General features: G+C 40.5%; 1 protein-coding gene and 1 non-coding gene across 3 annotated transcripts; one reads left to right on the top strand and one right to left on the bottom strand.

Annotated features, from left to right (window-relative positions):
• Window positions 1-646: 646 nt before the first annotated feature.
• Window positions 647-729, bottom strand: trnal-cag. The gene has a single exon. It is a non-coding gene; the product is annotated as a tRNA-Leu (tRNA).
• A 934-nt stretch (window positions 730-1,663) lies between these two features.
• On the top strand, window positions 1,664-14,918 carry mapk11 (mitogen-activated protein kinase 11). 2 transcript variants are annotated; one of them, XM_046378734.1, is made up of 12 exons: window positions 1,664-2,148; window positions 7,796-7,925; window positions 8,034-8,092; window positions 8,296-8,407; window positions 9,623-9,652; window positions 10,504-10,551; window positions 10,636-10,750; window positions 10,865-10,936; window positions 11,363-11,442; window positions 11,678-11,756; window positions 11,936-12,109; window positions 12,607-14,918. In XM_046378734.1, exons 1-12 carry the CDS (start codon window positions 2,036-2,038, stop codon window positions 12,678-12,680), a joined length of 1,086 nt encoding a protein of 361 aa, XP_046234690.1. In that variant the 5' UTR covers window positions 1,664-2,035; the 3' UTR covers window positions 12,681-14,918. The 2 variants fall into 2 exon arrangements, with proteins under 2 accessions (XP_046234690.1, XP_046234691.1); XM_046378735.1 differs by lacking the exon at window positions 1,664-2,148 and adding an exon at window positions 2,165-2,323.
• Window positions 14,919-15,426: the final 508 nt, after the last annotated feature.

Raw genomic sequence — 15,426 nt, 5'->3', positions numbered from 1 at the left:
TGTGAAACCTTTTTCGCTCTCCATTTAGTTGACCCGCCAAGGCCAGAACCGATCCTTCAGATGATGCTTACGAACGTGAGGAACCATCCTTTGTGCAGCACAAAGTGAGTGGTTAGTGGTTCTAGAAATACTGTCGTTACAATAACATCAAATGAAGCGTGACATCCCCCGCCTTAACTTAATCAAGTATTATTTATAAATATGCCTCCATCTGTGATGATATATAATATCCTAATAGCCTATAATGATTTTATTAATGGATAGACCTCCTGCCTTGATAGACAGCCATGCCAAAGGATCATAGGTCTTCCCTGCAACATACCCTGTATTCCGGCCTCAGCGACGCACTGTTCCACTGAACATCAGCAAGTGATTTAGTATGTAGCTACCAAATATACTGGTGTACCTGTATATGAGCACAGACATGACTTTGCCGTATCAAGCTAATGCCGCGTTCACTGACAATGTAGGAACTACTGTCTTGTCGTTAATGATTTGAAAGTTTTTAACAACTGCGTAAGAGTTTATTGTATAACGACAAGTCCCTTATTATAAATGGGTTTTGACCAGAGAAAGTAACTGCCAGTCAGTCAAATTCTTTTTTGAATATACATTGAACAGGAAAGACACTACACTAAAAAAGTTTTGTCAGAAGTGGGATTCGAACCCACGCCTCCAGGGGAGACTGCGACCTGAACGCAGCGCCTTAGACCGCTCGGCCATCCTGACTATATACAGAGATGGACACATTTCTATTAAAATGAATAGCACCACATTATGTTATAGTGTTTTATTGCAACGGCTTTTATTGCACAACTATCTTAACAACATTCATGGTAAACACATAAGCGAAAACCAGGAAATACCGACTAAAGCCGCAAAGCATGTTACGCTTGATCTAGACCTAACGTTAGAAACAAAAGTCGCTTAAATAGTCTTGTAGGATTCAAAATTCTTGTTCAGATGAACATGACGGCCCAGATGTCAAAACAGAGATTTCTCATCAGAAAGTAGACCACCTTACATTAGCGCCGCTTTTGACACCTCCTGCACTAGCAGATATTAACCACCAGATGGCAGTACTGATGTATTTGCAACATTACCATATTTAAGGATTTCCTGTTTTACTTCCATCGTTTGTTCATCAATTCCTAAATCTAGTGTTGTGTCTTTTTGGATGAACAGATTAGATTTTGGTCATCAAAGGTCACTGTGACCTCACAAAAAGAAGTTTTTGACCATAAGTCAAGAATTCCTATTATTTAATATTTAATTATTTAATTTAAACAATTATTACACAAACATCTAACAGTATAAAATGTATAAAGTAATGAAATTTTATATGCGAAAGGTCAAATGTCAACTTCATTGGCGACAGCATAACATTCTGCAAAAACACATTTCTATCCATTATCCAACACCTTAACTCGGGAGCATAAGGGGAGATTGTGACAATATTTCACATTTGGCCACATAAATGTGTAATGTAACTGGTGGACAAACATAACGAATCCATAACGACGTTAAAAAGTCGTTAAAGTTAAACCGTAAACATACATCAGTAAACTGCAACTTACACAGAATAATAACAACATTATAGCATACACTTAGTAAAACAAATTCTTCTTTTAACTTTCTAAGTTATATTTTGCTGATAATACACTTAGCATAGTTTGACTTTGTGAATACATTGCTTTGAAGTGCAGTGGAGTATTTCTACAATGGTATTAGCAGAATAATTTTACATAAACCTGTTAAAGGTTATGAGTAGTTCTTGCACCGCTGCTTTTGAACAACGTAGTCACATCCAGGGGGTGGGGGGTGTAGAACATCGAGAGGCAGAGAGGGAGACAGAGAGACAGAGAGACAGGCTGTCACTGGCCGGTGCGGTGTGCAGCAGCAGCAGCAGCGGCGGCAGCAGCTCGGATCTAGCAGCAGACGGCGGCCCCATCCACCGTTTCTCTCTGCTCGTTTCCTTTCTCCCTCTTCTCCTTTTTTCGATCACTCCTTCCTCTTCTGTGGCCAGCTCGGCGAAATGTCCGCCAGACCAGGATTTTACCGACAGGAGCTGAACAAGACCGTGTGGGAGGTTCCGGAGAGGTACCAGAACCTGACGCCGGTGGGCTCCGGAGCGTACGGTTCGGTGTGGTGAGTGTTTGTGTGTGTATGCAGGGCGGAGGGTGGAGGGGCGAGGCTGCACAGCCACAACATTTACCGTATATCGGTCATGATGCATCAGCATTGCGATGCCTTCATGTCGCTTGTGTCAGGAGGAAGCTGGTCGTGGAAACTGACTGTTTGAGGTTCCATTGTTATAATTACTGTAATTATTACCGGCATGTTATTGTTATCCCTTTCGTTTTGCTGATTCGGGATCATTATATGTCTTTTTTTAAACATAAGTATTATTTCTACGTTTTAATACGTAGGTTTTAAAATTCCTTTATGTGTAGTACAGAAAGACAATCTGCAAGACTTGTTTTGATTCACAGCTTAATGTCTGCTGTTTCTGTATGTGTGGAAGGGAATTAAAGAATGAGACAGCACCAGCACAGGAATTTCCCAAATAACCCACCCTAAACACACACACACACACACTCTCTCTCTCTCTCACACACACACACACACATGGTCTCCATATTCCCATCTTCTAATATTCTGAACTATTGTGAAGAAGATGGTGTAGAGGAACCCTAAAAATACTGCTGCTGCTCTCTGTGAACATCACAGTACAAGTCTGACACCTTGAAGCCCGCAGAAGGTGCATGCATCATTTAGCACATCACTAGCACACACCTGCACAAGCTCCCTCCTCTCTGTATGTCCCCCTGTCTGGCTTTCCAGTCCTGCTTCATGCAACTGCTCAGACAGTGGGATCCCGTTGCCATGGCGACGTGTCATGGTGATAACCACCTCCAACTGTCAATATTAATTAAGATGTAGGCAGGCTGATGGCTACCTTAGGAAATATGGACAGAATGGTACGTGTGACTGATCCCAGTGGGTTTCAAAACATGAGTAAGATGTTAAAGCTTTTCTTCACAGTCTCGCATGTTGGCAGCTTCATGATGGCAGTAAGACATAACTGTTATGCCTGAAGTAGTCTGAAAGTGCTCCACAGGGAAACGATTGATCCCATCAGGTGGGATGAATGCTAAACTATAGAGAGACCAAAGAAGTTTTGTAGATGTGACAGAGAGACTCTTTCTGCTCTTAAAATAGTCTTCCACTTAAAAGGTTAGCTCTGTGAAAACTGGTGAGCAGCTCATCCAAACACCTGCACAGTAAATTCAGTCTTTGCCCCCTGACTCAAGCATTTGTCCATTGAGCCTTTCCAGACTACAATCCAAATTTGTTGGCCAGCTTTGCTACACTGTATGTTCCCAAATCCTGCAAGTCAAAGTCCTGTGGTGCTGAGAGAGGCAGAAGATTTGATGTTGGCAGATGAAGCACTCACTCTGTGGTGTTTAGGAGACAGTCAGGAATTGGACGTTAACATTCCTAAGTTTTAGAATTATCCCTTGCTGACACTTATAATTTGGGCTCCTATGCTGCTAAATTTATGGCATCTTATTCACAATTTGCTAGACATTTTGTCCCAGAAGTGTAGGAGTGTAGCTTTTGCTGTAGAATAGGATCAGTTTACTACTTTCTTGGGATATTTTGCAAGATTACTAACCAACATTTTACCAAGAAAGTGAAATGAAGCTCATATGTTGGCCTGTTTAGCCACACCCATTACTGCCATTGTCTGCATCCTCAGATATGAGATTTTATCTCAACAGCTGACTTTCTGTCAAGTCAGATGTTAATTAAGACTGTATGAGTTCACAGGAGCTGTTGATGCTCTACTTTATGATTCGGGCTCCCGCAGGAGTATTTTGTGCATGAGCGCCTTGCCAGTATCGCAGCTTTAAAGCTCTGCCCAGAATAGCACAAAAGTAAAGATGCAGCTGGATCATGACTCTGTTTTCAGCTGTTTCTTTCACCCTGGGAACTATACAGGCACTTTTGAGGTACGAGACCACCATGGTTCAGGTTTGATTCAATTTTGGACGCCTGTGCTACATTCACAGTCTACTCAAAGAATCCATTCAATGGTACATGAAGCTTGGCTTTGTTGAAAAAATGTTGCTCTTAGCAATGTGGCATTCACATTTGTTACTCATGATCTGTAAAGGTTAATAATAAATCAAATTTGTGGAAACTTGGAAACATCAGTCAGTTTTCACACACTCTCAGTTTGGAGACACAGTGTTCAGGTGTAACAGTTGACTCAATAGACAGGTATGTTTCTTTTTTTTTTTAAATGAAATTGTAGTTTAGCATTTTAATTGGGTTTCCAGAACTTGTCAGGAGAACTTGAAGCAGATTAGCAGGTGTTTTTCTTCCTCCCTTTTCCTGCACTGCACATTCTGAGCTTTTGTAATTGTCAAAGCATCATGTCGGCAGCATGCGAGTGTGAATGATGCCACTGGTGAAATGCCTGGATTTTCCTAAAACTCTTTCTTAAATCATACCCCCACACAAAAGAAATTCCTCCACACACACTTCCCAGCATTGCCCCGCTTTGTTAATGTTGATCTCCAGCCATTGTCAGTGACTTTCTCATGGCAAAACCCGATTAGCTGGGGGATGGGGGTTCAGAGAATGACTTATGTATGTGTGTGTCTGTGTGTGGTAGGGGGTCAGGATAGTCCCACAGCCAGCCTCTTGAGATGCACAGTAAAACAGCTCTTGTCATTTATCTCAAATGGTGGCTTGTTCTCTCTGTAAACCCTCTTAAGGCTGCAGGCTTGAGGTCAAGGATCTGACAAGATATATAAGCCATTATAGCTGGAGCTAAAGAACTTATATCCCGATCGCCCATGGGAGAGGGAACCCTAACAACTCAGAAACAGAGCTTGGAAAGAGAATATTACAGCAAGTGCAAGAGAGTATATTAGCTAGTGAAGAATGACTGTGGAAAGACTTTAGTGCTGCAGAGCACAAACACAAGGGAGAGAAGCATCATAAATACAAAGCTGATTTAATAATTTAACATGGATGCCTCTTGAATTTTGATAAGTCATGAGACAAAAAATTTGGAGGACACAGAACACTGTCATATTTCCCCTCCTAATCCAGACTCAGTGTCTTGTCATCTTCCTGAGCCCAATGAATAATCTCTTTTCTGCTTCTGTTTCTTGAGACAAATGCTGTCACATCCTTTCAGCAGACCAGAACTCTGGCACGAAGCCTCTCACTTGGATTAATATGAATAAAACATGACTGCTTCATTTTAACCTGTCAAAATTGTTATGTCTCCCCTTGTTGGACTTTTCATTGGAAAGCAGCTCTGAATTTCCTTAAACTTGCATTCTTTCCAATGGCCAGCAAGAGGCAACTTTGGTTTCAAAAAGAAATAAGATTTTATGCAAACTTATGAGAAAATAATCATACTTCTCACTTGATTCATTACCTCAATAAACAGTTTGCTAATGAGTTTATGGTCTCAGTAGCTAGTTTCAAGTCTTCTTCAGTGCATGCATGGTGTTCATTTGGTAAATTATGCTCCCATTCACAGTAAAATTGAGGATAAAGCAGGGTATACTTTAGGGCATGGCATAGCCATGCATATTCTCCCCAGCTCCACCCTCTTTTCCAAATATGGTCACTTCTGGCTCCAAAAAATACGAGATGACCATGGCCATAATACCATACTTGAGGCTTCATAGTGGTTGTTTGCAAAGCAATGACATCACAGTGGCTCCATCCACTAGTTATTATGTAGTTTAGCTGTCCCACCTCTGTCCTAAGTCAACAAGACATGTGGAACCCATTGCATCTGGCCAAGAAATACCCCACACAGTATTGCTTTTACCCATATTTTCTGCATGAATTAAACAAATGAGATAAAACTAGTGAGCTTTAGAAGTGCTGGTAAGTAGAATCTGCTGTGTTCAGGCAGAGCTATGTTAGCTGTTCTTCTGCTTCCATGTCTTTATGTTAAGCTTAGATAAACAGCTGCTGGCTGTATCTTCATATCTAGCGTACAATAAGAATAGTATGTTATTAACCCCCCCCAAAAAAATCCTAAAATGTCAACTTATTCCTTTACAAATTACATGCAGTGTTGGATCCAAGGAAGAAACTCTATATTACAATTATCACTATCCCCCATTTTCAAACATATGCAGATCATAGAGGTTTTCCTCTTGTTTTAATCAGAATGAATCACATCAACTGATAAGATCAGAACATAAAACAGATTTCTTTTGTGGATGAAGAGTGGACTTGAATCGTCTTACATTGAATATTAGCTGCCCCTTCCCCCACTTCCTTTTTGAAAGCTGAAGCGCATTAAGGGGTGGGATATGAAAAAAAAACATACTGAGAGAAAACAAGAGGAGAGAAATCAATGTCTTGGCTGGGCTCTGTGTGCTGACAGCAGTGTAGTCAGACCCATGTATGGAATGGAGGCAGGTATGTTGGAGGCCTGGTTCATGTCAGAGACTGGCTGATGTCCTGGCTGAAACCTGGTGGGGACATCCGGACTGGCAGCGGGAGATTACGAGACAGAGAGGCACATAGATGCACTCAACCGCACAAGTGTAATTTACTCATGCATGTAAGCATTAAAGGTCGGTAGGAAATGATACAGTAGGTCAGCTTTGTACTGTGGACAAAACAGGAGACACGCATTATTTGTCTCAAGGTGACCATATATAATGCTCCATACCTGCTGTGAGATCAGTTTTAGCAGGGTTTTTTAGAAACAAAGAAGTGACATCCATGGATAGTTTGGATGCATTTTATAAAGTACAGACTCTGTATGTGAAGAAGTTCCACAATAACATACAACCAGGCCAGAGACTGTTTAACAAAATGGTTGCATGGTTTTGAATGTTGTGTTTCCGGGTCTGCATGGGAAACTTTTTTATTATGGTGTTCTTATATGTTGAGTCATTATCTAAACCGAAGTGTAAAAACTGACAGTGGTTTTTACAGGTTTTAGACAGCACTGTCACTGTCACTGTCACATCATTCAGGGAGCAATCAGTCATCACACCCACAATAAAATAAAAGAGAACTTTAAAAGAGGGGATTGTCCCTTACAATAATCAGGAATCAGACAGAAGACCTCATAATAATAAATAATGAGTTTTATAAGTCAGTGCTACATGTAAAATGTAAAATGTTTAAATGTCCACTTTCCAGAGTTTCACTTCCTGCTTCTTGCTGTCTTTCTGCAGTGCTGTGCAGCATTTCTCAAGTCTCACTCATGTTTCCTTCCTGTTTGTTCTCTTACCTCATGGCTGTAGTATTAATAATACCATGAGTGTTGAAAAGCTGGCATAACTGAAAAGATATGGCATCACAAAGGCAGCAGCATGGCTCAACATTCAATAAGTGGAGCGACATTTACATAAAAAAAGAGGATGAAATAAACCGCAGCAATTTTACGATATCTATCACGTCTCTTGCTCCACCACCTTCTCATCTCCTTCTCCCTCTCAGTCATTTATCACTAATATACATACATAGTCTTAGCGTCATCAGCTAATGCTTGACATTTTGCTAATAACAGGAAGTGAAGAGAAAAAAATCCACCTACCACCACTTCTAAAGCTTTACGGCTTTTTAAAAAGTTTTTGTGGTAATTCACATTTTTAGGGACATTTCCTATAAAAGCAATATGGCTCACCTTTGGGAAGTTATGTCAACTTATCAATGACACTGGATACAATAAACAATATGTTGAAGTACATTCAGACAAGTTTAATATTTTTTTCTCTCTGTTTTCTCTCTCCAGTTCAGCATATGATGTTATCTTACGGCAGAAGGTTGCGGTGAAAAAACTGTCCAGGCCTTTTCAGTCTCTAATCCACAGTCGCCGCTCATACCGGGAACTCAGGCTGCTCAAGCACATGAAACATGAAAATGTTAGTGCTTCTTATGAAAATACCCAGAGACAGACAGACAGACAGCCACAGCTCTCTGCATGTTTCTGCACTCTTATTGATCAGCTCTGCTTGTCTCTATCTCTGCAGGTAATAGGACTGCTGGATGTCTTCACACCTGCTGCAGCATTAGAGGACTTCAATGAACTGTAAATCTTTCATCCCCTGATGTTTATCACAAGCTACACAGCTGTCCACTTTTAAAATAAATGAAAAGATCCTGTTATTAGAGGACAGGGTGGTGTTGGTGGAGGTTGAAATGTCTGATGGTTGCCATGGCAGCATCACTGTGTTCTGCTTAAAACTGAAGCTCCTGTAAACCCCACGTTCACTCAGGCTATCTATTTTCCAGCTACCTGGTGACTAACCTGATGGGTGCAGACCTCAATAACATCGTTAAATTTCAGAGGTTGTCAGATGAGCACGTGCAGTTCTTAATTTATCAGCTTCTTCGTGGCCTCAAGGTAATTGCATGCGTAATGACACACCTGCTGAAAGCAAGCTACTGAAAGCAACATAGCCTAATATACATGTTATCATGCAGATAATATACTATTGGTTCTGAGCTGATATTGTCTAGTGTACCTGCAGAGGCCTCTCAGATGAACCTGAGTACGAATGAATTGAAAGTTTCTATGCTCAAGCCTTATTTCATACTGCTAAATTGGACTGACAGAAGTTGATAATTTAACCCATTTTCCTGTTGTTTTATCTACCATATTCAACCATTTATCCATTACTTCTAGCTATCTACTTCTGCCATTTATCCATATCCATTTTAACTACTTTGGCTATTTATCCGTTATTTTCAGCTGTCTAATCCGGTGATTACCAATCAGGGGTACTCAGCAGTTGGGGGTATGTGGAGAGATTGTAGAATGGTTGAAGTAATTTGAAAAACAGGGAGTGATTTGATTAAAAATATAGTCCCACATGTAGAGTCAGCTCCAACAATTAATGTAGGTTTGAAAACTAGTCAGCAAGCAGGTAGAGGAAACAGTTCGATTAAAGTAATGGATAAATGGTTAGAACATCCAGCTTTTTCCACATATCCATACATCCATTTTTGTAGCTAAAAATTTCAACGATAAATGCATTACTTTTAGCTATTTCAGCTGTTTACCTACTTTTAGCAAAGTTTTTAAACTGTTTGTCGATTGTTTAAGTATTTCAACCATTTAACCATCAAAATGTTTATTCTTTACTTTTGTGTTCATCTATAACTATAACTATAATTTATTTATCACATTTATTAACTGTTTATTAATTACTTTTAGATACCTTTAGAACAGTTTATACTTCTCTGTAGGCTTGCCAGCTATTGTTCTCCTGGTTGGGAATCACTGTAGTATGCTACGCTCAAAGTGAATCCAGCTTGTCAGCAATCTTTCTGTCAGAATTTGGTAAAACCACAGTCTATGTTTCAAACACTCTCTCTATTTTTATATTGAGTTTGACAGTCTGTTATTTGTAGTGAATTCTGTCATACCTTGCATGCTAACATTGAATCATTCCAGCAGTCAGCCAGGCCAGCTGATTGGTCATCGCGGTTACCATGGAGCAGACAAAAGCACTCTCCTTTTAGGCAGGGACTAAAATGGTGAACTGCACCACTGACCCCTGTCTCTCTCCTCTCTGCTCCCCCATCCTCCTGCCCCACCATGCCGCCCGTCCAACAGTACATCCATTCAGCAGGATTGATCCACAGAGTGAGTGCTTTCTCTCCGCCCTTCTTGCCACTTTGACCATCAAGTCTGAGAAAACATAAAAGCACTTACCTGATGTAAAATAAAAAATAAACATTTTAACATAGAGCTTTCCCTTTATATCCCTTTAAAATAGCTTTAAGCTTGGAAGAATCATCTTATGACATACTGACAGTACCATTACTGCATGTGTGATGTTGAACAATGATTTAGCTGCATGAACAATGCCTGGCAGCATACATGCTTGTTAAAGGGTTTTAAACTTAAATTTCAGTCTTCAAAAAACTGATTGTAGCCCAGTTTAAGTTTAAATGACAAAAAAATTGACAAAAAAATCTAATTCCAACATAAGTGTACATGTTTAAATTGTGTGTTTTTATGGTTCGTCAAGAGTGTTAAAAGGACAGTTCGCCCCAAAATCACTATCCACTCATATTTGAGAGGCTAGTGCTTGTGACAGGGTGGGGAACACAAAATAGTAACTAGCTTAGATAACTTAGTTAGCTGGTCTGTTAGCCATGAATAGATGCAGACTTCCTTCTGTGCAATCTTTTTGGGATGAATTGTCCCTTTAAGTTTTTTCTTGGCTAAAGGAGTGAACATTTGGCCATAAAGAGAAGAGGCAGTGATGAATATTTTGAAATCATCAATTCATGGCTATATTTTTGTTTGCTGTTGTGTCCTGTATGTGTATACCTTGTATAAAATGCAGGGGGATTGACCAAACATAGATTTTGAACACAAACTGGGTGGCTTATGCAGTTTTATATTCACATCCATCCCTCAGTCTGCAGATACATCTTCATTCTGATCATGTTTCTCTCCTCGTTTGTCTGCTTTTCTATCTTTCCCAGGACCTCAAACCCAGTAATGTGGCAGTAAATGAAGACTGCGAGCTGAGGGTAAAACTGATGTTTAGTTCCTACAAATCCTTCTCTCCACCTTCTAAACTCTGTCAGCTAACAAACTGTCTTCCTGTCCCACAGATACTTGACTTTGGATTGGCCAGACAGACAGACGATGAGATGACAGGGTATGTGGCGACTCGCTGGTATCGCGCGCCGGAGATCATGCTGAACTGGATGCACTACAATCAGAATGGTAAGATGCCATCAAGCTACAGACACCAACTAAGCTTTACTGAGCTCTTTTTTTTCCAAAGCATGCACGTTAAATGTTAGTCTAATGACTAATCCTCTGGCCTTTCTGTTCCAGTTGATATTTGGTCAGTGGGATGCATTATGGGAGAGCTGCTGAAGGGAAAAGTCCTTTTTCCTGGCACCGACTGTATCCTTTATCTGCATGCCAAGTTTGCAGCTTTTTTTCCCACTCTTAGTTTCAACCTTCCATTACCTCTTTAAAGTGCCTTGTGGATGCAGACCTCTTGTGGATTTGCATTACAATCCCAGGACTCTCTGATGGGGAGGTGCATCAACTGAGAGAAGTGGGGAATGAATAGGAACAATGACAAAAGGCTGAATTATCTGGGTTGTTATATTCGGTTAAGAGCAGAGCAAAAATGGGTTTGATTTACTGATCTTTGTGTGCTGTGGGACTTGCTGTCTAGAAAAGATCCATTGACCTTCAGCAGTGCTCAAGTAGGTTTCTGTTTTTTATAGTAAATTTCTTAAATGACAAGACAATATGGTGTGTCATATCTTGCAGGCTGATAACTTTTCACAAACCTTAAAAGCCCTTAACTCCTCCTGCAAGATATTGACCAGCTGAAGAGAATCATGGAGGTGGTTGGGACGCCAACACCTGATCTGCTAAAGAAGATCTGCTCTGAACATGTGAGACAGGGACCAGTGAACAGAGGGATGATTTGGAAGAGCAATTTTGGTTTAAGAAGAATGTGAAAAAGAATCTGCAGCAGTTGCTGCTACTGAAATTGATTAGTTGATTCCATTGACAGGGCTGTTGATTGAATAGTCAATATGTGTGAGTGTCAGGGTGATTGATCACTAACTGTTTGGAACCAAATGACCCACGTTGTCACATGAGTTGAATGCTGGTCTCTACTTGCAGGCGCAGAAGTACATCCAGTCTCTTCCCTTCATGCCCCAGCAGGACCTAGAAAAAATTTTCAGAGGAGCAAATCCACTAGGTGGGTGATGCACTGCAGATTGGATTATCAACTTCCTAAATTCAATTGGAAGCTGCTCAAGTTGCTCTCTCTATATTGCAAATGAAAAATTCAGTCACACAGGTTTGGCCCTTTGAGTTTAAACTCCAGACCATATCCCAGCCCTCCTTCATATCTCTGTCTGTTCCTGTCTCTGTTAGCTGTCGATCTACTGAAGCGCATGTTGGTTTTGGACTGTGATGGGAGGATCTCGGCCAGTGAGGCTCTGTCCCACCCCTACTTCTCACAGTACCATGACCCAGATGATGAGCCAGAGGCCCCGCCTTACGATCAAACACTGGAGAGTAAAGACCGAACTCTAGAAGAATGGAAAGGTAGTTTCTAATTGAATGTAGCTCAAGCATAAAAAATCAGTAATTTCTTTATATTGTCTGCTTCTCAGCTTTTTTTCAAGCAGCTGCCCTCACTTCCTTTTATAAGCAGTTTTAGAAGGGCAGATTTGATTTGCAAAGGTGGAAGTTGCATAAATGGATGCTACAGATCCAGAATGCTTCAAGCTTGTAGACTTCAAGCTGCAGAGCATTTAACTTTGAGGATTATGCAGCGATGATTTTAAGCTTGCATGTTTGTTGCAGGAATGCTGACTGCACCCCCAAAAGTATTATGAGTTTCGAAATATTTAGAGATGCCTCTCGTAATAGAAGAAGGGAGATTTATGGTTTGTGAAATGCCTCGAAGCTGATGTGAGTCATGGTGGATGATTTTGTGCGTGGTTTGCATTCTAATTTTAAGTTTCTTTGATTGACCAGGAAACCAAGCTGAACACTCATAATGTGTTTTCTTTTCCCTTATTTTTCTCCCATGTGTGTAGAGTTGGTATTTGAAGAGGTGAACAGTTTCAAAGCATCCGGCAGCAAGACTGACAGCCTTCAGGTGGAGCAGTAATCCTCTGTCTGCTCTGCCTGAAGAACGACCACGTACCTAACGAGCCGGAGAAGGACCGTGTCGAGCCGACTGAAGAAAACTCTGCATTCCCTTTGCTCAGTGTGACTATGTGTCTGATTGCCTGGCATGAGTTCATTTGAGCAGCAGGGTGGGACGGTCTCTCACAGGACCAGATGCACACATTGCAATTACAGGGTGCATTTTAGAAACTGATAAATGGAGCTTTCCAGTTCAAAAAGTTGCTTCCTCTTATGTTTCCGTTGAGTGAGACAAAAATGAGGAACCAACGAGGTTGCTTCAGGGATCACAGAAGATGTGAGGATTCATATGAGTGAGCAACTTTACGGAACTGTGTTCAGAGACTGATAGAAGGGTTTCCAAGACAGACAAAATCCACACTATGATTTCCAAAGTGACAACAGAATGCCCCCTGGTACCTCATCATGACAAATGTCATAAGCAGTCACTGCTTTCATATATGGAATTCATGTTAAAAGGCTTGCAGCAATGCCGCGTCACGCCACAGAACAAACTTAGCATTTGGCCTGCATACTACTGCATGATTTATGTGCATTTTATTATTATAGAATATTACTGGTGCTGTAATATAATCATTAAGACTGCTTATCACATCTGCCACTCTACTGTAAAACCAGTCTGAGGGTCGGAGAGAGGCATTACCAGGAAATGTGACCATCATCTGACCGCCACTCGCTATCGCTAAGACAGTTAAAAAAAAAAAAAAAAATAAGCAAACAAAAACTACCGCTCTTCCTCGGATGAAAGTCATCCCCTCAAGCACACAGACTAGTAAACACCAACCGTGCTATTAATTAGCAAGGTAATTAATACATGCCAAAGCTGGAACAGAATGACTGTGTTGCAGGTCTTTGTTTACAGTGCGACCTCGCTTCTCATATACAGTTTCCGCTGATGGCTGCTTTCTGATCAGTTGTTGGCTCTGGCGGGGCTCCATGAGGTTTTCATAATTATCCGCTGTGTCTTTTATAGCCCTGGTTTGTGTTTACAATAATTAAGATCACCAGGCCTTTTGTAAACTGATGTGATGTGCTGGATAAAATCATATTACCCAATAACTAGCAGCTGCATCCAGGTACTGACTGGTCAAACAGTCCAGTATGATGATTCCCATAAAGCAGCCATACTTGGCTGCTTGTGGCAAACAGGGACCCTATTATTGATCCTTCATGTTTCCTCAGCTTCTTTTTAGTTTTCACAATGCTTGAGTGTTATAAAGAAAACAGATTGTACAGGTTCATCAGCAACCATGGCATGGAAGTAGTGGTAATGTTCTTTACCCCAATTGTGGGTACTGAAACAATGCTGCATTTTATTGTTTATTGCAACAAGGAAGGCTCCATGGGTAACATTTGTATAAGAAGCATGAGCCCAGCGCATATGCAGATTACAACATGACCTCCTCACTCCTTGCAGCAGACTGGATTTTCACTTCTACAAACGTTTTGCTGAGGTTGAAATAATCTGGTTGTGTTAAACCACAATGTGCAAAGCCAACCTACCACAGATCTCCCAGCTCAATACTGAAGGTCAATGAAAATGTTAAGAGGTAAAAGATAGCAACACGATGAGTATTAGTTGTCTTATATGAACAAAGGAATCACAGTCTAACACCCAGTATGGACTGATTGGTTAACATAGCTGTTATAACTTGGAGTGTCCCTTCACTGTCATGCAAGTTAAACTGTGGTTCCTTGGTTTACTACACTAAAGTTCAGCCAACAAGATTTACCACTCAATTTACCACTTCGGAAGAATTTTTGAGGAGCACAACAAAAGAAACCTATTATTAACTATTTCTTTCCTGAGATGGTACACACTGGAATGCTACATGTAGTCTTGTGTGCAAGTCGTCCACTAACACTGGATGCAAAATATTGAATTTACAGTCCAAACGAATCAAAACTGTGTGTGTCAGTCAAAGAACTCTGAATGTTTAAGTGTTTTTGCTTATGTGGATGTTGTACAGTATATGTGGTGGATCTGAATAGCAAATCGAATGTATACTTATACTGTATGTATGTCAAAAGTTAGAAGTGTCTTGAATATGCCACCATGTGTGTATCAACAGTAGCCATAACTTTCAAATCACCAAATGGAAAGTCAGCTATCAAATGATTCTGATGATTTTCTCATTCATTAACGGGTAACATGACTTGACAAGTCTTGGCTTCAACAGAATAAACACCATCATTTCTGTTTGTCAGTGTGTTTCTTGTCTTGCATACTCTACCTTTATGGCAACAGTTTGGCAAAGGACCTTGCCTGTTGCTTGAAGTGAGTCTTAAGAAGGAACAGTTAAGTAAGTTTGTTGTGGATGAACTGGACTTCTTAGAGCCCTGATCTTGACCTCAGCAAAACAGGGATGAACTGGAATGCCAACTGAGAACCGGGCCTTAACGCCCAACATCAGTAGCTACGCTCAAGTCTTAAAGTCTTACAGAATGGTATAGTAAAGTATACTATAACAACATATGTAGTATAGTCTAGAATAGAAAAGCATGGAATAGAATTGTGTACTTTGGTATAGCATATAGTTTAAATCAAGTCGTAAGGTATAGCATAGATCAGCATAGAATAGATTATACTATTACTATTAAAGTAAAACAGAATTGTGTAACACAGAATGGTATAGTGTAGGAGGACAGCATAGATTAAGTCATACAAGTAGTACAGTATAGAATATAGTACAGAATAGACAATTAGT

The sequence above is a fragment of the Scatophagus argus genome, chromosome 22, assembly GCF_020382885.2.
Source record: "Scatophagus argus isolate fScaArg1 chromosome 22, fScaArg1.pri, whole genome shotgun sequence".
Taxonomy (NCBI): domain Eukaryota; kingdom Metazoa; phylum Chordata; class Actinopteri; family Scatophagidae; genus Scatophagus; species Scatophagus argus.
The sequence above is the reverse complement of the archived record's forward strand: the minus strand, read 5'-3'. Positions and strand labels throughout refer to the sequence as shown.